The sequence below is a fragment of the Squalius cephalus genome (genome assembly GCF_949319135.1).
Source record: "Squalius cephalus genome assembly, chromosome: 24".
Taxonomy (NCBI): Eukaryota; Metazoa; Chordata; class Actinopteri; order Cypriniformes; family Leuciscidae; genus Squalius; species Squalius cephalus.
The window spans coordinates 16,975,151-16,999,534 of record NC_137145.1 but is presented as its reverse complement, the minus strand read 5'-3'; the positions used below and the strand labels follow the sequence as shown (position 1 = coordinate 16,999,534).

The window sequence follows — 24,384 nt, the reverse complement described above, 5'->3', positions numbered from 1 at the left end:
AGCTGTAATGAATGAAACCGTGATGTCAGTTAAATGAGATCAGTTGTGTCTTGTAACCTTGCACACTGAAATTAACCTAGAAAAGCGTTCAAACACAGAAACAGGAAGGGTGTAATTGCAGAATTAATTGTTTGTGAGGGCAACTTGGATACTTGAGTCAGCTGTGTTTTTGGAGACCAAGTTTGCCTGTTAAAGCACAACCAGATTTGTTTATCCTCACATAGTTACGAAGCGTCTCCTGAAGCCTTTGGAGGATTGTTACTACAAGAAGTCTTGAAGTGCATAGTCTAGTGCTAAATATAAGCAGAAACATTGCAAATATGTAATTATAACACTCTCAAAACATAAACACAAACCATCCTGTTTTAAACTTCTCATGCGTACTGTGCACCTTTTACAGCTCAGCAGCAGATTGAAACATTATGCTTAGTTCTGGTTTGGACCACGGTGGTCCAGCTGTGCGAGTCGCAGTGGTGGTGGTTATTATGGTTTGGGAGTGAAGGAAACTTGGTTTTGGAAACATCTTAAAGTTTTGCCAATCCAAGCACTTCAAGACCTCATATGGGAATCTGTGGTTCTGAGGAAACTGTCATTTCTGGACCACCATCGTTTTGGAGCTCTTCAGCTAGCTGTGTACAGTTGTTCTACCCTGTGTCGTATCTGCTTCTGGACTTCTGACAAAGACAAGAGGTACTTGCTGAGGCAGGAATGGTTTCTGTCAAGCTGCCAAGTAACTCCCAGATTACACGGTAGTCTGATCTCAGCAGCCTGAACACAAATTTACTATCTGAAACTTCTGCTTTTAACAGTCTGATCTGCAAATTTCAATTTCAGCAGTCTGAGGTCTTCTAACCTCAACAGTCTGATCTCAAACATCTATCTCCTGTCTAACCGTAACAGTCTGATTCCAGACTTCTGATCTCAAACCTCTGATTTTAACAATCTTATTTCAAACTTCTAATTTAATTCAATTCAATTCAATTCAAATATTGGTAGCTAAGGCAACAAAGTTTATTTGTATAGCGCTCTTCACAATACTTATTGTTTCAAAGCAACTTTACAGAAAATGCTTGTTTCATTGTTACAATTATGAGTCCATATGACAGTAATATACAGCTATAATATACATGTTATGTGGTTAAAGGGATTTTCAACACACTTTGTATTGTTACAATGCCAGTAGTATGTAAATAAACAATGTTTACTTTTTCTTCGTGTTACGTGGGCCGAGAAATTCACGTTTATTTATCAGCAAAAGTCCAGCAATTGACCTTTGACAGCTCCAGGGCTTTCGTGGAAACTACAGATTGTACTTCTACATTTTTGTATCCCTGCGCAGGAACAGTCCGATTGACAGAGGGTTATTAACAAAACAGTTATTGTAAGGGTAGTTTATCACTCAAAATTGTATCGTACTTTGTCTACTCTTTAAACAGCATTATATGGAACACTATGGCAGCGGTTTTCTTACCTGTACACGACATGTTTTGGAGGGTTCTTTCAGCTTTTCACCTCCATTTCACCTAAAACATTGTGTTTGTGGTCATTCAGTTTGAAATGTTGACTACAAACACACAGGTTATTCAGATTTTCCGTTGCGGTGTTCTCTTCATATTTGCCACTGCCTTCAACGCACAGGATCCTTTACCGGAAACAATTCATGTTAGCTAAACGTTTACTCTTTGAATTCTTGCACCCGGGAACAATACGACACCATTGTGACTAGACGTTTTTATTAGGAAGCATTTCCTAATAAAGCAAGGCAGTCTTTGACTCTGTGTGTGGCCATAGCAGATTGGTGGGAGGGGCCTTGGACTGCAACATACCCAGTGCATTATGGGGGTTGAAGTTTTTTTACCTATATGGCAAAAGGGAAGACAACAAGCCTTTTTTCTGTTTTTTCTAGACAAGTAGCACCGTTTTCCTAAAAATACTCGCCTTTCTTCAAGTTTTATTGAAAGTTTGAAGTTTTTTGAAGTACCCCTTTAACTTCATGTATTGGGTTAAGCTAACACAATGAAAGTGTAAGACAGCAATTACAATTCATAATGATTACAATATAAGGGTGATATTACAATATTAGGATCATTTTTTAAAGTTTTGCCTGTCGTTCCGAAGTTGCCATCATCTGATATCTTTGCAATTGTCGTCATCACCTGAAAACATTGCAAAGGCTGGATCCAAACTTGAGCTGGTCAATCTGTAGCTCCAAGATGGGCCTCTCAAGGCAGAAACAGGGAAGCAAAAGGAGAATAATTAGCGTAGCTGCTGTTCAAAGCATTTTAGGCCAAAGTTGATCATGTGTATTTGGTACTATTTCCTCAGATATAATTGTAGTTTATGAGAAGCTTTTATGCATCTGAAACAAGTAACATGTTCCGTAACTATGTTTCTTAGGTGGAAGAATGCTGTTTTTTTGTAACATGGGAAATATGATTTTAAAAAGACAACCGATAACAGAATTTTAGATCAGACTTTTATAGAGTAGAAATACAAAATTACAGTGTATCATTTCAAGCAGAACACATGTTAGGTTCAGTGTTAATAATCCTTTGTTAGCCATCAGTCTACAGTGATTCCTTCCGATTGGACAGAGATGTATTATTTACTCTGCTGGGTTTGCGTGTGGTACATGCTAGAGCAGGTAAGTCATCTAAACAACATGCCAATCCTCATACAGTATCTGAAGTCACTCAACGAATAGCAAAATAAACTGGGCAATGCAAACCAAACAGATGAATCTTATTAGTAGCCATGCAAATGTCTCAAGTGCACATAATCTCCCTTCAGGAACTCCCGTGCTCTCCATGTTTGCCTGTGTTTTTTTTTTCTCAGGTGAGATCGTTGTTTTGCGCTCAGAATGTCTCCTGTAATGTTAAACTGGTGTGCAATGAGCAGAGTTTATGATTGGTTGCCTTGGAAACACATACTGTACTCTTTAGCTGTAGAGAGAGAGAGAGAGAGAGGAAATGAGGATGGAGTGAAGGAGAGAGAGGTGATGGTGGGTGGGGGAGGGGTCGTAGAGGGAGAAGCAAAAAAAAGGAAAAGAAATGAATGCAGACTGGCTGGTAGAAGGGGGTTGGGCTATTTTCTCTCAGCGCCACTCTCTCTCTACCTCTTTCACTGTCTCGCCCTCTATTTCTCTCTCTCTCTTTCTGCTTTCTCGTACCATTCCTTTCCTCTCTTTGTCTACTGAAGGGGAAGGCAGGAGAGGAGGGAGCAAATGTAAGAGAAAGCGAGAGAGAGTGTGTTGAGAGAGGAGACGGAATGGATCAGACACACTCGTTTTTTTGACAATAGAAGCTCACTTCCTGTCTGTCACTGGCATTTGGTGAGTAAGTCGTCTAACTCTTTTGTGTGTGTGTGTGTGTGTGTGTGTGTGTGTGTGTGTGTGTGTGTGTGTGTGTGTGTGTGTGTGTGTGTGTGTGTGTGTGTGTGTGTGCTTGAGACAGAGCGTGTGCACATTTTGTCAGAAGTGTCATCCGGTGCATTTATAGGTAAAGGTTAAACATTTAAAGGGACATTACGCTCCAGCACTGGGCAAGCAGGAAGCAGTGTCCTTCTCTTCCTCTCTGACCTGCAAGGTAAGAACGCTTGTGTGTCTCAGGCGAGAAACACTCATCTCTCCTCTCCGAGCCACTTAAATACCGGCCCCATCCAGCTCACTTTCTCTGTCGTTGTACTTCATGCGGTTTCTTTTCCTTTTCTTTGTGCAGTAATGTGACTGCCTGTGAATGTTTTGCAGTAACTCCCATGCAAGCCTCTACAACTCAAATTGAATTGTGAAGTAAGCTGCAGAGGAGATCCTTCTGTACATAATGCAATTGTGTGTGTGTGTGTGTGTGTGTGTGTGTGTGTGTGTGTGTGTAATATAATAGCATGCTGGTCTCTATTGAATACTTTTATACAGGAAGTATGGTTATTATAGCCGGCGATCAAGATCTCTGCCATTACAGCTCAGCACAGATCTAATAAAAGACACCGCCTCGGTGTGTTTGTGTCTGCAGTGAACTTTCTCAGACAACCTCCCCACGAGCAGTATCACCGATAACTCTCTTTGTACAAGAGAGATTTCTTCGGTTTGTTATCTGCTAAAGAACACATGCATGCATTACGTTACCCTCCTTCGGGCCCCATGGTCACCTGTCGTCCCTATTGGCCCAATTCATTAGCAGCACCTGCAAATGAAGATGAAAGTCAGAAGAGAAAGAGAAACGGAGACCAAAAGATTGGCATAAATACAGCTGTTGTATTAGTTGTAAAGGAATTGAGTTGAATGAGTAACTTTAAAGGGTTAGTTCATCCAGAAATTAAATTTCTGCCATTAATTACCCTCATGTCATTCCAAACCCATAAGGCTTTCGTTCATCTTTGGAACACAAATGAAGATCTTTTTGATGAAATCTGAGAGCTTTCTGTAGTCTCCATTGACAGCTACGCAACTACCCCTTTTACACTTCAAAAATTTCATAAAGAGATCGTAAAACTAATCCATATGATTTGAGTTGTTTAGTCCAAGTTTTCTGAAGAGACTCGATCGCTTTATATGATGAACATTTAATTTAGGCTTTTATTCACATAAACATTGATCAGTGAACCTCATTGGTTCTCGCACGTCAAGCGAACATGCTTTAGCTTCGGTTACTACAACTGATGTGTGAGTTGATGAATGTTTATTATGTGAATAAAAGCCAAATTCAATCTGTTCATCATATAAAGTGATCATGTCTCTTCAAATTTGGACTAAACCATTTAAAAACCACAAAATTCATATGGATTCGTTTTATGATCTCTTTATGAACTTTTAGAAGCGTCAAAGTGGTAGTTGCATAGCTGTCAGTGGAGGGACAGAAATCGCTCGGATTTTATTAAAAATATCTTCATTTGTGTTCCGAAGATGAACGAAGGTCTTATGGGTTTGGAATGAGGGTAATTTTCATTTTTGGTTGCACTAACCCTTTAAGATCTCTGAACAAATGTGCTTTAGTGAGTTTTACATTTAATGGGACAGTTCACCTGTAAAATTCTGTAACGATTCTGTGTAACACAAAATTTATTTTGGAAGAATCATGTCGCTCTTTTACAAATACAATATGTTGACATGGGGATGTAAAGCTCAGAATGTGACAAAAAGGGGTCATAAAAGTACTGTCATAAAGTGTTATGTTTGTCTAGTACATCTTCTAAAGCCATAAAGTAGCTTTGTATAATGAAGTGACTGAAATTTCAGTTAATTTTCAATGAAAATCTCACGCTGCACCAGCTCCCAAATCTCATTTGTGCTTGCACATATTCAGATATGTCTCATGAAGACACGTTGAGCTAGAATTTATGTACAGTAAGTGACGCCAAAAACCATTGATATGCATGATATTGCATTGAGCATTGCATAAGCATTGAGTGCATGATATCCGAGAGCTATAACAGTGAATAATGACTTTGATCTGTTTCTTCGAGTATTGATCTGTTCTTCACACAAAATCACACAAAACTTATCATGTGGCTTCAAGAGAATTGTAATATAGTGCACAAGCCATATGGAACACTTTATGATCTCGATCGAATGTCATTTGCGCTTGTTTTCAAATTGGTGCATGAAGACGCATCAAGCCAGTTTTGACATCAGTGGAGCCAAACACAATTGATTCTCTTTTCAAAACTGTAATTCTTGTTGCTACCAATTGTCGTTTTGAGGTCCATTATTCCTTTAATAGTCAGGGGTAAAGAGTGCCTATGTGTGAGTGTGTTTGAAAAGAAGACTTCTTGGAGAGTATGTGAGTTTGTATGTCTTTTTTCTCACATGCTTCCTTTTATCAAAGGTATTATCTATCAAATTAGTTTGTTCCTAGCTGTCCTTTGGTTAATGACCTAAATCCACCCCCAAATGTGTCCGGCCTGTTACAACACACATTCCACACACTCTTGATCTGATATAAGCCTCATGTGCGAGAGCTAGTCTCTGTCTCTGTTTATTTAGAGTAATACGAGATATGTGTACATGTCAATATCTGCCTCTCAGATTGGATATCAACTCGTAAACCCACCAACTGTGACCCTAACAGCTGCAATAGCACATCGAGTTTTTAAAGACTTGTCAGCATCAATGGCACTTCTACCTAAGCGTGAAAGCTGAGAATGAGAATGTGAGAATGAGACATAGAGACAGAAATCCCTTGAGAATTACTCGCAGAGAAAATGTGGCTGATCATTCGACAGCGTAGTAAAGAATCACGTTTGTGCGGTTACGATTAGGGTCCCACATCAGCGAACATTGTCTGTTTTACGAGACCGTTGTCTCCACAACAAAGTCCCGCTTGATGTGAAATACGAAAATAAAATGTTTCTTAATGTTTATGATTTCGGTTTCATCTGAAACTGAAACTGATCAACAAAACCTCAAATCTTCCTGCATGATCTGTGCTATTTTAGACAGTTGTCTATTTTTTTTGTCTGTAACGCCATCTGCGCTTTGCTTTCAAAAAAGAGACACTCGACATATCTAATTCAGTTGTTTAAACAGGAAACCCCTCATAGCTCGGCCTAGCTGCTTTTGTTTACGTCTGCAGTGTGCGTGTTTTTTCCCCGCTGAATATCGAGTCCGAATTTCTCTCATATATCAGTCAGTAACACAATCTCGATGCTCCCGACAGCAGTGGCGCCCCTATCTTTTCCCTTCCCACTCTTCCTCTCTGTTTGATTCCTGCTGTTGTTCCCCTCTGCTCTCATGAGATATCTGTTTCAGATGGACAGTCGCCGTAGACTCTTTGTTTTCAACCAGATTCGTGGCTTTAGTTTTGTGAGGAATTTGAGTCAGTGTAGAGGCTATAATAGATTTCAATGTGGATTCTAGACTGTCATACTTTGTTTTTGGTTTTTTAAAGGTGTCATATCATTAAAATTTTCTTGAACTTTAAAAAAGAAAGGTCTGAAATGGGCATTCATTAAAATTAGGCATCCAAAATGGCTTATAAAACTTCAGATGTCAAATGTCATTCAATAATTGAATGTGGAAGTAACGATTATTCCGAAACAACAGAATAAGAAATGTTAAAGAGTAAAATGTGGGAAAGTCTGACCTTGCCAGACCTTGTGTTCTTACTGGCTCTGCATATCCTTCCCAACATTAGGAAAAAGGGCAGAAGTTTATGTTTAACAAGATCCATAAACATTTCAGATTTTATCGCTAATGTGGTTCATTTCAGTTTCGGTCACATTGTAATGTAGGCTCTTATTAAGAAATAGGAAGTGCTAACTAAATTAGAAATCATAACATATACCTGATGTTACCCATTTCATGTGCAAAAAGACAGTTTACATAGTATTCTTAAAGGCACAGTAGCAAAAAAAAATGGACCGTTTAATTCAGACAGAGAGTAGACCATTCACTAAACATACACAAACTGAAATTATGAGAGTTTTTGTGCAAAGAATTCAACATCATAAGTATGCCTCAGAGAGAAAAAATATCATGTGATCCCTGTAGAACTATGATGTAAAATCAGAATTACTGTGGCTACCGATATGGACACGATTAAATTAAGGAGAGCAAGATATGGGAGGAAAAGAAACAGTGCTGGGCTGCATTAGGTCCATTATTTTTTCTAATGTAATCTCTCCTTAATCTAAGTGCATGTGTGTGAAGCTGGAGAGGCTCATGAAAGCTTATAGTAAGAGGAAGATTCGCGAGGGGAAGCTCTTCTGATGATTCTCCAACTGTCTGCCTGAATCGCCCCTCATTTGAATGTAATGCAAAGAAGCTGTACTCATCCATGTGTGCGATACAATGAGGCCTGATAACAGCCACAATCACAATCCACTTAAAAACATGAAGGGAAAACATTTTCATTCGTAAAATGTGAGATATTTTTCAGCAGTGTGTATATGAGGTCACAACCACAACTGCACAGCAGAGTTACGTTTTTACAGGAAGTCAGAACCACTTCCTTTCCAACGGAACAGTTTGCTGGGTTTCTATGGCGACCTACTTAAGCGTTTCATAAAAACGTTGGCATACACAACCCACTCGTGCACGTCAGTCTTGCATCATCGTGTTTTGTATCCTTGCTGGTGGAGGCACTGTACACTGTGAAAGTTGGACTGAACAGGTGTGATATACCTTGATAGGCTTGTGTAATCTGATACAACTCAACCTGTTTGACAGTGCATTGTTGATCTGCTTTGAAATTTGATTACAATGGAATAGGGCGCTTACATGAGCGTTGGCAGAACAAAGGAAATTGCTCTTTCATAGCTCTTCGTTGAAGCATCACCTTTGTCGCTGATGTTTCTTCTAAATTTCCTTATGACAAATAAAAATAGAAACAAATGAGACCATAGTCGGCTATAGACCTTATGTAGCCACGCCCCTTTTCAGCACTGCGCTTGTTGTCTTTTGTCTTCCGGTTTGTTTTTTCCACAGCGATCTTACGTATATTTATGAACGAACTTCTCAATTTTATAAAGATGGCTGCACGCTTATTTCTCTGGAGCATAAGGTCTATAATAGCTATACAATTAATGAGGTTTGAATAGCTGAGTTAATTTGATCCAAGGAGATTGATGAGAAGTTTTTGGGTTTCTATTAAAACATTTTTAATTATCAACGGTTTCCGAATTTTATTTAAAGTCGCGATGAAATGGTGGTAGCGACAGATCTTTTCTTCCATATTTAAGTACATCCAAGTGAAAAAAATGAAGGGGAAGGGACTTGGTTGAATTCATCAGAACAGTAGCCTGGGTTTCTATGGCAACCTAGATTAGCATTAGCATTAGCAGATGCGAGATTGTACTTGTTCCAGCATTGCAGGTTTCATCTTAGCACTGTTACTGATTGTACTGAGCCAAATCTGAATGCAATGTCAATTGTCTGTCGTTTCACTGGAATTTTGAGTTATGACATTTAATTAAACAATTAAACCTATGCATGGATGAATCATTCACAAGATCAATGTTATGCATTTAAAAAATAAATATAGGGTAAATTGTTATGTCATGCTGACTTTAAGCAAAAAATCTTGAGTATCGCAAAGACAATTTGTGAATAAAGCATTTGTCATGTGACATTGATGCAGTCACATGACTTATGATGCACATCTAAGAATTTATTTGGTAAACGTGTTTCCATCGTAGTTTATGCGCACATTTTCTTACCTCTATTGAGCATGTTTTTCTGCACGAATTGGAAATAATATTCACAACCTGGTATTTTTTATGCAATATTGAAAAATTCGCATAAAATGATGTGGATTGAAATGCCTATTGTTTAGATCTCCTGAAATTTCAGAGGAGACGCATTCGACATTTCTAGGCAAAATGTCTCCATGTGTTCTCCATTTAATCGGTTTGCTGATTGTGGGAAACAAGAGCTCTCAATATAAAAGATGTAGTTTGTGTTTTTATGTGCTACTGCAATGTTGTGTATGTGTGTGAAAGAAGCATGCAAATGTTTATGATGCATTATACATCCAGCAAATGTGTCAAAGTTCAAGTGTGTGTTTTAATTAGGTGTGTTAATTTATGAGCTGCAAATAAGAGGTGCAAAATCCTTTAGCCAACACAAATAGCCCGCAGTTGCAATGCAAAACTGGAGTTATACACTACGAGAGTTGAGCTATTCACATACCAGAAAGAACACAAATGTCCTTCTTTAACCTCTTGTTATGTTCTTTCCTATGATAAAGGACAGTTGGTGTGGGTGGAGTGGAACGTGGGGGGCAGAGATAAAACGAAAACGAGCCTGTGGATTGCTGCAGATGCTTGAGGTTGAACTTGTTCCAGCGTTGCATGTTTGATCTGTTGCCTTGGTCAAATGTAGAGGAAGCGCTAGTCAGGTGCTAAACAATCTTCAGAGATATGTTAGGTGTGGGTGTTGTGAAGATCAGAATTAGATTTTTTTTTTTTTTGACAGTTAAGGATGGACATTGTGTTGTGTTGAGTAGCACATTATGCATGGTAGCCACTAGTATGCTATTGAGTTAGCATGCTTGTGGCTACCAGAGAGCCATGTTGTCTTTTCTCTCAGGAAACTGATATTGACCATCATTTACAAGAGCACATCCTGAAGATTTCCGTTCTACTCTCCCCTCCCTAACTTGCTTTCCGTCTGTCTTTATGTTTCTAGCTTCCTGTGTACTGTACTAAGGCAAGCATCACTATTACTATTGCTCACACTAAGGGTCTGTTCATATCCCCAAACCCTAATCATTATAATTAAACCAGTAACTTGTCCCGCATTGTTTGTGCTACAAGTTGTTCTTTCATTTAGGCCAGAGAAGAACTTGCTCCCCCTCCAACTGAGCCTGGTTTCTCTTTTTTTTTTCTCTCCATTTGTAACCTGATGGAGTTTGGGTTCCTTGCCACTGTCGCCTTTGACTTGCTGAGTTGGGGTTAAAAGACACTTGATATATTTACTATTATGTTCGATTTGACTGTACTGACACCAACGGATGTGAACAAAAGTTGAACTTAATTGAGCTGAATAATTACACTGTTGTCTTCTGTAGAGCTTCTTCTTTATAGCTGAGAGAGTCGAATTTGTTTCAGAATTGATACATTTTGCTACGTTGACACTGTCATTGAACTTATTTAAATCTGCATGGAACCCGACTCATATTTAATGAAGTTTGCATCATTGATTCTGTTATTTATTACTGTTAAACTGTTTTGAAACAATCTGTATTGTATAAAGCGCTGTATAAATAAAGGGACTAGATGAGAGCAATACCTGTTGGACAATAAAATAGGCGAAAAATCAAATAGATTTACAGCAAATGACGATCCGAGTCATGGATGATAATATATACAGAGACTTGAAGGTGACTTGAAGGCTCTTTTGACCAGAGAGCATCCATCTAGTGACCATGAAGAATGCCCAAGCAACTGCATTGCATGACTCTATGGTGGCGAGTTTTGCATGGAACATGACCACTAATTTTCCCAAAAAAATGTAGAAGATTACAAAAAACAAGGCATTACGTTTATCATGTCAAATTATGAAATGATGCTTTCAGTTTTATTCATCCTTGTTATTTTATTCTCTTTTTCATACAGAAAAGCTTGTATTGAAAGCGAGGGAAAGTGTAGTGATCTCTGTTGAGATCTGCAGTGGAGGCTTTCTCAGACTCATCAGTGTGGTGAGTATTCACAGGACGCTTCCTTCTCTCCGCAACAAGGTACAGCACAAGTGAACAACTACAGTAATTGCTTTTGTATGTGTGTGTGTTTTTCTTGCCTCAGGCTGAATGTATCACATAGCAGACCAGTATTCTGGACGTAACTCGTGGGACTCCTTCCCCTCTTCTGGGCCGAATCGAGCACCATGGGCCCCAGGCAGCAATCGGCACTGGGCTCCTCCATCCAGGTCTTCTATCCTCCACATACATTTAAAATGCATAACATCTGTTAACTGAGCAATGTTTTATTATGTATATCTTACATTTTCTTTTTTACTCAATGAGTATTACAGTTTTTAAATCCTCAGTTCTTCTATTTTCAGGTGCAGTGGAGGGAACTATCAATCCCCATCCCAAAACTACACAGCAGGAAGAAACTACCCAAACAAACCTTATAACAACAGGTCTATCCTTTTTTTCTACTATAATAATACTGACTTGTAAGCTGAATCCCAGTTTGCATAGTACGTATGTTTAGCACTGATAATAGTCAACACGGTCAATGCTCTTCTGAAACTGCACCACTTGTACACTTGTTTGATGTATTTTTGCACACACATAGTTTGATTAATATATATATATATATATTATTACTATTTTATGTTATATTTTATAATAAAATTATAATAAAACTATTATTTCATAGTTTTAATTTAATATTTGTAATATAAATATTTTGAATTTTCAAAATACCGTGATTTGACACACTAATCTTATATTCTAAATAGTACAGATAATATGCAAATTTTCTATTTGAACACTGCTTTGTGACATTCATGGTTCATATTCCTCTTCATTCATGGACAGACCTCCAGGTTTTAGCAGGGACAGACCCAGAGACAGAGGCATCGGAAAGGAGCAGAGGGTCCCGAGGGGCTGCGGACCAACACAGAACCAGCACCACAACACAGAACGTTCCACCCTTAATTACAACTCAGGGTGTGGAGGACACCTCTCTAGCAGCAACAATCACGGCAGCCAGCCACACAGGGTGAGGGACTTTCATTTAAATATATAAAGTTTCAGTGCTGTCAGAGATGAGACAAAACACAAAAGAACTTAATTTCCTGTCTGACTTGATGATATTTCCTGTCTTAGTATGGGGGTCCGCACCAGCAGCAGCGTTCCACTGGGCGCCCCCCACAGACCCAGGGAGAGAAGTGGACACAGTCAACTCAGTCCAGGACTTTCCATGGGCCCTCTCTCAAACGTCCAGCACCTCCTCACAATATCTCACCAACCCTCCGTGACCCATCCCCTTCACGAGACGACTGTCCCAGCAAGAGGAGTAGAAGCGTTAGCTCGTACCAGGTCAGTCATGTTCTTTTTAATGTTCATAGACAACTATTTTTTACATTTACAATTTTGAATTTCTTAAGATTTATGTTAGTTTTTGGTTATAGATCTACGTATATGTCAATAAAAAACTTTTGGTTAAAACACTGTAAAGGGGCAGTAGTCTTTAAGCATCATCTGCTAGTCGGAATGAGAACATCCTTAAGATGTAATTCTTCATTCCTGATAAATTCTGCAGAATTTCCACCCGAGAGATAAATATTTCATCAACCGCCCACCTCCATCACATCCACCTCGGCCCTGGAGCCCAGCATACAAAAGCTCAATGCCCTGGAGCCTGTCTGAGAAGAGGTCTTCCCCCTCTCGCTTTCAGGTAGACCAGTGGTCTCAGGTTTTTTGTGTAGTTGATTTTCTCTATATACTTGGAAGACAGCAGCTGTTTTAGAAAGGTTTATAACACTATACACACACATGTGAATTAAGACTGTCAATTTAACTCATTAACAGCCCTAATCACAGACTCATTACTTTAAATATATAATTTACAATTATATACTTTGTTCTGCTCATGATCGCCCTTCTTTCTTTTATTTGAAAGGAGTCCAGTCATTCAGTCATGAGAGATCACATCTACAGACCATATTCCCTTCCATCACCACCCAACATTGCCCTAAGCCAGGGAACCCACAGCAAGAAACCCACCAAACAGGGGCCACCCCATCATCCGGTCCAAGATCATCCAGGCCCCCTTCCCCGTGGGGCCAAAGGGGGCTGGGATTGCCCATCACCAGCAAACCTCACCAGTGTGCCTTACTATCAGCAGCACCAGCTCCCCCCACCACAGAGGCACACTGGCCCCTCCAGCAGCCCAGTCACCTCAGTACCTCAGCCCAGATTCAACACAGCACAGCCTGGCTGGAAAACACAGAGCCGCTCGGGAAAACACGGCAACAGCGTGAGTAAACAAAGAAAGAATTTTTATTTCTGTGACAACTATTCCTTTCAATGTTATGGCCTGTTTACAAAGAACTAGTCTCAGCCTCAGACAACACACCCACAGACTGTCTAAGTGGGCGTTCTTGGCCTGAAAGATTTTCTATCAATAGTCAAAAGTCTAGCAGTGTGAGTCAACCAAGTCCATATAAATTAACAGTAAAAGCAAGAGAAGATTACATTTCAAAAAGCAAATCATGTGTATTAAGGTGCTCTTTCATATAAGTTTAGACTTGTGACATGTTTGGGCATTTGTTTCGCTGCAGGAGATGGGGCGTACCACCTCTAGCCTGGAATCCCAAAAGTCTGAGGGTGGGGACAGAAAACGTCCAAGTGCATCCAAACACATAAGCCGCCAACGGAGTCCCATTCAGCCGTACTGCAGTGCTGAGGGTAGAGTCAGAGATTGCACAGAATGGAGGAACCCAGAGACTGGGTTAAGGAAACATGATCAGAGAGACTCAGATTCTCCTTCTGAGCCCACCACTCAAACCTCAGACAGAAGTCTGAGGGCACAGAGGTCAGAAATGAAGAAGAGCAGACACTCTAAACGCCAGACTGAATTCAAATCCACCCACAAGAGCTCCCTCAGCAAGCTGGACACTGAACTCTTGAAACACATTCAGGCCAAGAGGAGGCACAAGGAGCGTTTAAAGAGGAAGGAAAGAAAGGAAGAAGGAGAGCTGTTAGACACAAAGGAAAGGATAGAGAAAAAACTGGAGGACAGGAAAAAGAAAAAGATGAGGGAAGGAAGAAAAGGGCATGATAAGAAAAACATACATCAAAATGGGAGGAAGTTGGGACAGATGAAAAGAAGAGCAAAAGAGGAGAGAAAACAAGGAATGCATAAAGACAGGAAGAGTGAGATGCCCACTTGGAAATCAGCATCTCCCAATTTAGGAACATTGTACCCTATTGATTCTGGACCTCTCCTGGATGACCTACTGTCTGAGCCACTTCATCTCAGTCACAGAGAGGAAGAGTTCTCTCAACATACCTCAGGATTTATCCCACCCTGTAAATCTCATGTCAGTAATAACCATTGTTCTCCATGCCAGTCAACCCACAAAGCCAATTCTAAAGCCTTAGAGGTTGACAACCAATCAGACTCTTCTGAGCCTGACCATGTAGACACTACCGATGATGACGGTATAGAGACCCAAGATGTTGGTGGGTCCAAACCTACTCTTCCTGATAAGCAGAAAGTTTGCAAAGAAGAACCCATTAGAAACAAGGAGGGTGTCCCAGGGTTGCATAGTGCCCCAGATCTTCTCCCGGCGCACTGCACCTATAGCGAGGAGCTCCTTAGGCTGGACCCACCAACAAGCCCACCTGTTCTGAGCTGGCAGGGCTCTCCAGTGTCGGACTTGAGTGATGATGAAGAAGGGAAAGAGGACGATATGATTGGAGTTCTGAGAAGGCCAGTGCTACAACCTAGTCCAACACACTCATCTCCACTTAGAGACTCAGTGGAGATCAGCACTGGAGTTGACTATTGCCACAGCGATTTGGCCAAGTTGTATGGCATTTCTGAGTCCTCTAAATCCATGGACACCGAGGAAGAGGATGAAGAAAAGAGAGAAGGAGAGCAGAAAGATAATAGTCCTAATGCATCAAGCAGCTCTGAGCCCAACAAACCACACTTGCACCAAATGGACACATTCAAATCAACAACCTCAGCAATGGGCAGCCATAGATACACTTACAGGGGTGGACCATTTGGTCGGCCTCCCCCAGGTTCTTTAGTTGGGGTGAAATACTCATCATCTCTGTCCTTGGGTCCCGAGATCCACCCTCCAGACCAGCATAGTCCACCTGCCACATCTCCAACAACAGATATCCCAGATCAGGTCATACCACCACAGATCCAGCCCACAGAGAAGGATAAAGAGAGTCAAACAGAGGAAGAGAGAGTGGAAAATGAAGCAAAAGAGGAAGAAATTGCAGGAGAAAAAGAGGAAACTAAGGTGCAGAAGATGTATGAACAAACAGAGACCAAAGTAGCTGAATCAGATAAAGACCCAACCTGCACATCCCTGGAGGAGAAGGAACCTCTGATGTCTCATGCCACCCTGCAGGCAAAACTAGTTCACAGCTGTGAGCTACTACTCACTCAGAACTCAAGGCCCGTGTCAAAGGCCATGAAAGACAGCGGCCCCATTTCTACTGAGAGAGAAAGTGAACGAGACAGGGCCAGATACAAAAATCATGTGAGGTCTCAAAGAAAACTTGTTAAGCGCATGAAAGGAGAAAATCGTGAAAAGAGGGAGGGAAGAGAGACTAAAAAGGAAACGGTGAAGAAAGGGATAGAGATAAAGGATTCCTCCTCTAAAGGTTCATATGAGCAACTAATGGAAATCAGGACCAAACAGGTTGTCCTAGAAAACCAACAAATTGACATGAAAGATGGAGAATCAGAACTCAAAGAAGTCAAGAGAGAAAAAGAGACAGATGTTAAAAAAGGGACTATGAAAAAAGACACAGTAAAGGTTGATACATCCTCCACAGCATCATCTACATCTGCCAGAACCAGCACACAAACCTCTGTTACTGTGAATCTCTCCGACAGACCTCCAATTCTAGACCGGGTCAATCTCCTAAATCTGCAGGAGTTGTCTAAAATTCCCTTGAAAGAACTGACGATCCGTTTGGTCAAGGTTGAGAGCGGAAGTCGGCAGACTTTTATCGCCTCGGAGATCGAGCAGAAGAGCATGCCGCTCAATGCCATCAACATCAGTAATAACGCAGCTGAGGTCATTCGAGCCTGCAAGTGAGTTCACGTTTAACCTGTAGACCACAAATGATTCTGATTGACTTAATATTTTTAGTGGTGCTTGCTAAGGCTTAATGGCTATAAGGCTAAAAGTCTAAATGCCTTGAACTGACTGATTGAAGGGACCTTAGCCATGTCTAAGAACCAGAACATAATTGGCTGTTTTGATTTGGGCCAGTAATGGGGAATATGAATCGTGTCTCTTACTTTAGCTTTTCTCTGTTCTCTCTTACTTCTTCCTGAATTTACACATACACCTACTCTCTCTATTTCTGTGACAGAGGGGCAAATATCAACAATAAGTTTCGGGAGTCGTACCTGCTCCCAGCGTTTTCAGTGAAGCCTGTCCTTTCCAGCGAGACTCCTATTCCCAGAGAGAAACTGAACCCTCCAACGCCAAGCATTTATGTGAGTTCAGGCCAATCAGTTTTATTGATGTAATTTGTTGATAATATGCTCTGTCAGAGATTAGTTTATATGGACATGTTAGAGCTCTACATGAGGAAAAAAGGCAAGATTGTTGTAACAAAAAACAACAATAACTATTTAAGCTGTCTGTTTGAGTGTGTCACAGTGAGCTATTCTTACTTTGTGTGTATGTTTTTGTATTTTTAGCTGGAGAGTAAAAGGGACGCTTTCTCTCCCGTGCTGCTGCAGTTCTGCACAGACCCTAAAAATGCTGTCACTGTCATCAGAGGACTGGCTGGATCCCTCCGTCTCAGTGAGAAAACACAATCTCTCAAACACACACACTCGTTTACAGACCAAAGACAGAAGAAAACAGGAAGAACTTTAAGAGACAGCAACTTACCAGTAAAGACACTGTCACAGCAAAAAAAAAAAAAAAAAAAAGTCCTGGAAACTTTAATGACAAAATTAATACAAATATTCAAATACAAAAAGTTAATTTTTTTAATGTTTATTCATTATATACTAATTTTACAATTTCTGAAAGGCTTTTATAATCACCAAAGCGAATTTATTTTTTGGTGCTTAAGAAACTTATTGTCAGTGTTGAAACGGATCATAATGAATTTTTTTTTTCAGGATTCTTTGATGAATAGAAAGTTTAAAATAAATCTTTTATAACATTATAACTGACTTTAAAGGCACAATATGTAAGATTATTTTATTTAAATATCCAAAAACCACTAGAACAATGTTTAAATCCAGAAAAATCTGCAATTTTATCTAGTGTAACGGCCCTTGTCTTTACTTTGCCTGTCAATGACGTGCCTGCGTCATACCTGCATAACAATTTTCAATTTTACTTGCGTAGAAACCATGGAAACACCAAAGACGCTATAATATATCATGTTTTATTAGACAGGTGAGCAACTGTTTGGATACATTTATCGACAGAAAACTAATCATTGTTATGTAGCTCAACAACATCTCGTTTTTTTGAGGTGAAGATGACAACTGCCATGATTCCACGCTCATTCACGGTGTCATCAAGCTATTTCTTTGTTTTGAATAAGCAACCTCTAGTGGCCAAACTTACATACCGCGCCTTTAATATTTTCATTCAGCAAGAACGCATTAAATTGATCAAAAAACGACATTAATTTCTTTAAAAAATTATAAAAAAATCTTATTGACCCCAAACTTTTGAACAATAGTGGATTTACACTCATCAATCATTGGATATTGTGTAATATTTATCAGGACCTAATTGTTGTATTGGAATAATCTAGATATATTTTATCATATTGGAAATCATAATATTATTTAGAATATGATAGGTCCAGTTTTTGTTTATTGTTAGCATGTTATAACAAAAATGCACATCCAATTGATGATAAAATTCTAATAGGAATCTTTTAGAATTTTTCTGACCATGACTTTCTTTTCTTTCTGGTAGACCTGGGTCTGTTCTCCACTAAATCCCTGGTGGAGGCCAACTCCGAGCATGCAGTGGAGGTGAGGACTCAGGTGCAGCAGCCGGCGGACGAGAACTGGAACCATTCAGGATCCGCTCAGACCTGGCCCTGTGAAAGTAGCAGATCTCACACAACCATTGCTAAATATGCACAGTACCAAGCATCCAGTTTCCAGGAGAGCTTACAGGTAGGCATGGTTACCAAGACCACTTCAGCGATATCAGAAAACAGCACTATCTCACACTTAACTGGAGTCACATCTCCTAAGTGTGAGAAAGTCTAGACGGGAAAACACCGTGATGACGGCAAAACGGTGTGCCTCACCCCGAAAAGTCATATTCTATGAAATGACTAATGATTACGTGTAGTGTCCCTTCTCCTCCCCTAGAGGAAGGGTAATGCAGTTTGATGGTGCTGAATGTCCAGGCAATCGCCTGGAGGTGATAGGTACCCACAGCCACAGTCGCTATAATGACACAGGCACACACCCCCCACTCAAAACAAACTAATTTAAGATGAAAGTAACATTCTTTTTTCTTTTTTAGGAAGAGAAAGACAGTGAAGATGAGGATGAGGAAGACAAATCGGAGAACAAAAATGTGACAAAATCCAACTTACAAGTCAACATCGGGTCTTCTATCACCACAGCCAGGTAAAAGGTTAAACTATGGTTATCACTCAGCAATGCATAGATTGCTATTACCAGGCCCAGATGGAATTGTGTTTATTTATTTTTATGATCCACTGTCTCTTAAAATGTTCTTTTTTAATAGCTCAGAGCAGAAGGCCGTTGGAAAAATCATCAAATTTGGGACCAACATTGACTTATCTGACCCAAAACGGTGAGAGAAGTTCACTTTGATATCACTGGTACATTAGTTGACAATCGTCCATTAAATAATGTTGGACAGATTCAGTATTTTTCTTTTTATGAGTGCCATTATGACTTGCACTGGTGTGAGTAAAGGATTGTGGGTACTTGTCTTCAGGTGGAAGCCGCAGCTGCAGGAGCTGCTGAAGTTGCCTGCGTTCATGCGAGTGTCATCCAGCACCAACATGCTGAGTCATGTTGGCCACACTATACTGGGTATGAACACAGTCCAGCTTTATATGAAGGTCCCTGGCAGCCGCACACCAGGTCAGTGTACGCACACATGATGTGTTCATGAGACTTCTCTAACCCTCCCTAACTTGTTTAGAAATAGAACATTCTTAAAGGGATAGTTCACCCAAAAAGAACCAAACAGTTGATGATCCCCATTGACTTGCATAGTATGGGGGAAAAATACAATGGAAGTCAATGGGGACCATCAACTGTTTGGCTACCCATATTCTTCAAAATATATACTTTTGTGTTCAGAAGAAGAACGAAATTTATACAGGTTTGGAAAAACTTCTTAGGTTTGAAAAAAAAAAAGAAATTTTGAGTGACCTATCCCTTCAAAAGGTATTTATCAGGTTGTTTTCCTTGTGAAGTTTTACTGTTTTTCAGAAGTTTGGTCTCGTTGAGAATAAAAAAAACCTTCTCACACTCTCCCAAACACACACAATAGTATCATAGATAAATATTTTAATAATTTTTTTTAAATAGATTTCATGTTCATTATCAGTAGAGTGCAGTGATTTTTCATTATTATGCAAAATATGACTTGCAATATTTTGTGAAATGTGACCTGGACTAGTTTAGTATAGTATAGTATAAAATAAAACAGCACAACCCTTTTTACAAAATGAAATTCTGATTTCTCTCTATAGGACATCAGGAAAATAATAACTTCTCTTCAGTGAACATCAATATTGGCCCTGGAGACTGTGAGTGGTTTGCTGTTCATGAACACTACTGGAAAGCCATCAGTGACTTCTGTGAAAAGTAAGTTTTGGATCACACACACATTAATTCAGATATTTTATGGCTTAGGCTTAGTATGACATTTTAGATTACAAATATATTGAAATATAAAGCTATGTGTCTCTTCTGTGTGTTAGGCATGGCGTGGACTATCTGACAGGCTCATGGTGGCCGGTTCTGGAGGACCTGTACCGTTCAAACATCCCAGTGTACCGCTTCATTCAGAGACCAGGTGACCTTGTGTGGATCAACGCTGGCACTGTGCATTGGGTCCAGGCCGTGGGGTGGTGCAACAACATCGCCTGGAACGTGGGCCCTTTAAATGGTGAGTCAGTAGGAGGCGCCAAAGACATTTGTTAAGCATTTACTTTAAATATATTTGACACATGCTTCATATCAGGACTTCGTTTTCATTATATGCCCTTTGTCTTCCCAGCCTATCAATACCAGCTGGCTCTTGAGCGCTTTGAGTGGAACGAGATCAAGAAAGTCAAATCGATCGTCCCTATGATTCACGTGTCGTGGAACGTTGCCCGCACAATCAAGGTCACAGACCCAAACACATTCAAGATGATCAAGTGAGTGCGGTGTTGAAATTGTTATATCAGGTAGACCTAGTTTAAATGATTTTATAGTTCCACCTTCTTCTTGTCTTCTCTTTTAGACATTGTCTCCTCCAGTCCATCAAAAACATTCAGATTTTGAGGGACCAGCTGGTGTCTGCAGGGAAAAAGATCTCCTATCAGAGCAGAGTGAAGGATGAGCCAGCGTATTACTGCAACGAGTGTGACGTGAGGACCACAAGACACAATGACGGCAAATAATATCCTGTCATGACACATTGCATTTTCTTAACGTGTCTGTACGCATGTGTACACAGGTGGAGGTGTTTAACCTGCTGTTTGTGACCAGTGAGAACAGCAGTAGGAAGACGTATGTGGTTCACTGTGAGGACTGCGCCCGGGAGAGGAGCCACAGTCTGACTGGGGTGGTGGTGCTGGAGCAGTATCGCGTCGATGAGCTGATGAACACATATGATAACTTTACCCTGGTAAGACAAACACTCTCAGACACAATAATACACACGTGTAATATATAATAATATATTTTTTTAATATATATTAGGGGTGTCCCCGACTGGATTTTCATAGTCGAATCAGAATCGTCAAGTCTTGCTTATAGTCGACTAATAGTCGAATCATGTGAATGGGGGCGGGGCTTTAACATTTCAAAGCCGCGATGTACAGAAAATCACACAAAGATATAGAAGAAAATGTATAAAAACATTTTGGATCAATAAAACTAAGAAATAACATAAATAACTCCAGAAAGGCCACACTGCAGACAGGATTTGCATTTCACATGCAAATCAAATTAAATCGGCTAAATTACCTGTGCGAGCAGGCTCTAAGTACAGCACAACATCGATGCACCGAAAAAATAAACAATTAATTTACTAAATTCAAGTAGAACAGAATATACCTTTCTAATAAATAAAAATACAAACGAAATAAATCAGAATCAAGTCACAAGGTGAGCAAATGTGTGCAAAATGCCTAAAGTGCAGGGGAACTATTCAAAACACAAGCCACAAATAGTTAGATTAGATAACCCTGACAGATCAATAAATAAAATTAAAATAAAGAAATTATTAAAATAACGATAGTAGCCAGAATTTTCAACTTTGTCATTTTAACTGCAGAAACAACATTAAATGCTAAACTGGAGTGGCAGTCTTTTTAGCTAAAAATGTTCACAGCATCCAAAAATCAAATTAGAACCGGCTGAAAAGTTTTGAAATCACTTGTACCCGTCCCTACCTGATCGAGAGAACAAATCCAGTCTTTCACTCTGTGTCCGTTGGAGTCTTTTGTGCGCGCGGATAAAATACATTCTAAAACACTTAACGTGAAAAACGTTTAACGACTTAATCTCCTAAAATAGTTCAATTAAAATATCAAATTATATAAAAAAACACTTTACTATAGGAGGAACGCATTGCGTTCATATTCTGGGTTCATCTGCTTATCTGCACATAGTATGGTTTCTTAATAAAGTGTGTACTGTGTACATGCATTAAGCCACATTAAAGTGCCTTTTAAGCGTTTTAAAAGCTTTTTTTCACGTTAAGCATTTTAGAATGTCCCGTGGAAAACCAACTTGTTAACGTTGGCCGGCAGAAGTGCGATCATGGTTTTCCTGATGCTAAATCCAGCCTTGGAGAATATCCTTTCTGATGGTGTACATTCACACTTTAGATTTTCTTATCCCAGACAATAAAAAAGATTTAAATCCTTGCCGCCAAGACGCTCCTCTGTCGGTCACGGATTAAAAGTGAAACTTAAATCTGGCATTATCATAATAGGCTGAATATTAACGTATTGACAGAAAACCGGTAGTTCTATGTGAAATCAGACATTGAGCGCCCTCATATAGCCAAAGTGGCATGATCCTCGTTTCATAACACCTCTGCGAAGATTCGGCCGTGAGATCGGTAGTCGAATCAGGCTCCTCCAATCGAAGCATCGAATCTTCGACTATTCGGGGTCACCCCTAATATATATATATATATATATATAAAAAAGGCTTTTTCATAATGAATTTCTAATATTTTTGTGAAATAATAAAACAACCAAAAATATGTACACATATATTAATTTATAAAAAATTCTAAAATGTGACTTGGACTTGTTTAAAGTGCCCCTTTTATGGATTTTTGAAAATGACCTTTCATGTAGTGTATAACATAGCTCTAAGTGAATGAAAACATCCTGTAAAGTTTTAAATCTGAAAGTGCACCATATATAAAGTTATTGTCTTTCAAAAGTAAGAGTCGACTCTGAGTCAATTAAATTAATCGTTTTTCAAACGAGTCATAATCCGTTTCGTTGTGACGTCGAGACGAAACATTACCGTATTGCGCGCGCAGACAAAACTTTCAGGAAAACTTGAACCTCAAACACTGCAGCTGATTCCTGTGGATACTGGATAGTATCATGTTGAGAAAACGCTGTGCTCTACAATGTGAAGGTAAAACGCTGTGCTCTACAATGTGAAGGTAAAGCCAGTTTTTTTTCACTGCCCAAGGATGAACATGTGAAGAATCAGTGGTTAAAATTAATCTTTACCATGATACCACAGCAGTATAATCCTAAACTTTTGCTGTGTTCCCTTCATTTTACTGACGACTGCTTCTCAAATCTCGGAGTTCAATGTAGGATTCGCAAAACACTTACTCTTGAAAGATGGTATTCAAAATACTTAGTTTTGAGTTTTATATTGTGTAGGTCTCCTGCTAACTCACATAATTACTTATCTTGCTGAAATACTTCTGCTGATCAGTTGTGGGCCACTATTACCTAAAACTGTGTCTATTAATGTAGATTGTCTGTCGTTCTCACTACTTTGAGTAAAGATAAAGGATGGAGCAAGATTTGTTTTATCAACCTTTGTTACAGTCATTCACGCTAGAACTCGGCTAATGTATACACTGTGACTGATACAGTTTCCACCACAATAAATTAGAAAAATACTCAGTAAATAAATAAGTATAAGTAAAATAATCGGTTTGTTGATGGACATACACTTGTTAATGCTGATGGTGAGGAATTACAGTTGCAACATCTCATAATGTACCTCAAACTGAGTAGTGCATCACTGAAACGTCCTGCTCGAGTCGTCCTTGATGGAGGTTCGGGTTGAATGACTAGTTCTTCCAATGTTTCATCATCGGACTCGTGCTCGCATTGATATGGTAAAATCGACGTCATTGTTCATTACTGTGTTTAGTTTACGGTGTAGGAAGCCTCAGGACAAGCAGAGCTAACGTTCTTATGGCAATGGGCATGTAGACCAATCACAACAGACTGAGTTGTCTGGCCAATCAGAGCAGAGTAGCTCGCAGAAAGGAGGGATTTAGAGAGACTGATTCATCTGACGAGTCATTTGAGAATCATTGAAAATGTGGTGATGTGCAAATGTATATTATGAGAAAATGAAACAGTTTTTTGACCTTTGATGCATGTAAACCTGTTGTAGGAGACTCCAAAACAACATTAGGAAACTTTAAAATAGCATAATAGGGGCACTTTAAAATAAAGTATATAATGAGAAAACTTTTTTTTTTAAATGGGCTTCATTTTCATTATGCTAAATAGAATTTATGATTACTTATAATATTTTTGTAACATATGACCTGGACATTTTAAATAAAGTATCAACATGTAATGATATTTTTATATTATTTTTAATTAATTATTTATTTATTTAAAAAATAGGCTTCATTTTCAGTACTCAAAATGATATTTACAATGTGTTTTTAAAAAATGCTCATAGACATGTTAATAATAAAATAAAAAATCATTATATATTATTTTATTTAAAATAAAATAATGAAAAATATAATTTATAATTTTCGGG

The 24,384-nt window shown here is 39.3% G+C and overlaps 1 protein-coding gene across 7 annotated transcripts in view; it reads left to right on the top strand.

Annotated features, from left to right (window-relative positions):
- The window catches only part of kdm6bb (lysine (K)-specific demethylase 6B, b), a 31,144-nt gene that overhangs the window by 4,829 nt on the left and 1,931 nt on the right, over positions 1 to 24,384 (top strand). For 3 of the 7 annotated variants that reach the window (XM_079860983.1, XM_079860982.1, XM_079860980.1), the window contains 19 exons: positions 11,050 to 11,132; positions 11,236 to 11,359; positions 11,495 to 11,575; positions 11,979 to 12,162; positions 12,270 to 12,482; positions 12,706 to 12,840; positions 13,066 to 13,422; positions 13,727 to 16,230; positions 16,515 to 16,641; positions 16,849 to 16,954; positions 18,098 to 18,303; positions 18,662 to 18,768; positions 18,890 to 18,958; positions 19,106 to 19,254; positions 19,872 to 19,986; positions 20,103 to 20,290; positions 20,402 to 20,543; positions 20,630 to 20,756; positions 20,846 to 21,016. In XM_079860983.1, the coding sequence (XP_079717109.1) occupies positions 11,241 to 11,359; positions 11,495 to 11,575; positions 11,979 to 12,162; positions 12,270 to 12,482; positions 12,706 to 12,840; positions 13,066 to 13,422; positions 13,727 to 16,230; positions 16,515 to 16,641; positions 16,849 to 16,954; positions 18,098 to 18,303; positions 18,662 to 18,768; positions 18,890 to 18,958; positions 19,106 to 19,254; positions 19,872 to 19,986; positions 20,103 to 20,290; positions 20,402 to 20,543; positions 20,630 to 20,756; positions 20,846 to 21,016 (5,100 nt within the window). In that variant the 5' untranslated portion in view covers positions 11,050 to 11,132; positions 11,236 to 11,240. Of the gene's footprint in view, positions 1 to 3,198; positions 3,336 to 3,497; positions 3,585 to 11,049; positions 11,133 to 11,235; positions 11,360 to 11,494; positions 11,576 to 11,978; positions 12,163 to 12,269; positions 12,483 to 12,705; positions 12,841 to 13,065; positions 13,423 to 13,726; positions 16,231 to 16,514; positions 16,642 to 16,848; positions 16,955 to 18,097; positions 18,488 to 18,661; positions 18,769 to 18,889; positions 18,959 to 19,105; positions 19,255 to 19,871; positions 19,987 to 20,102; positions 20,291 to 20,401; positions 20,544 to 20,629; positions 20,757 to 20,845; positions 21,017 to 24,384 lie in introns of those variants that run through there. The other 4 variants (XM_079860981.1, XM_079860985.1, XM_079860984.1 and 1 more) reach the window with 4 other exon arrangements.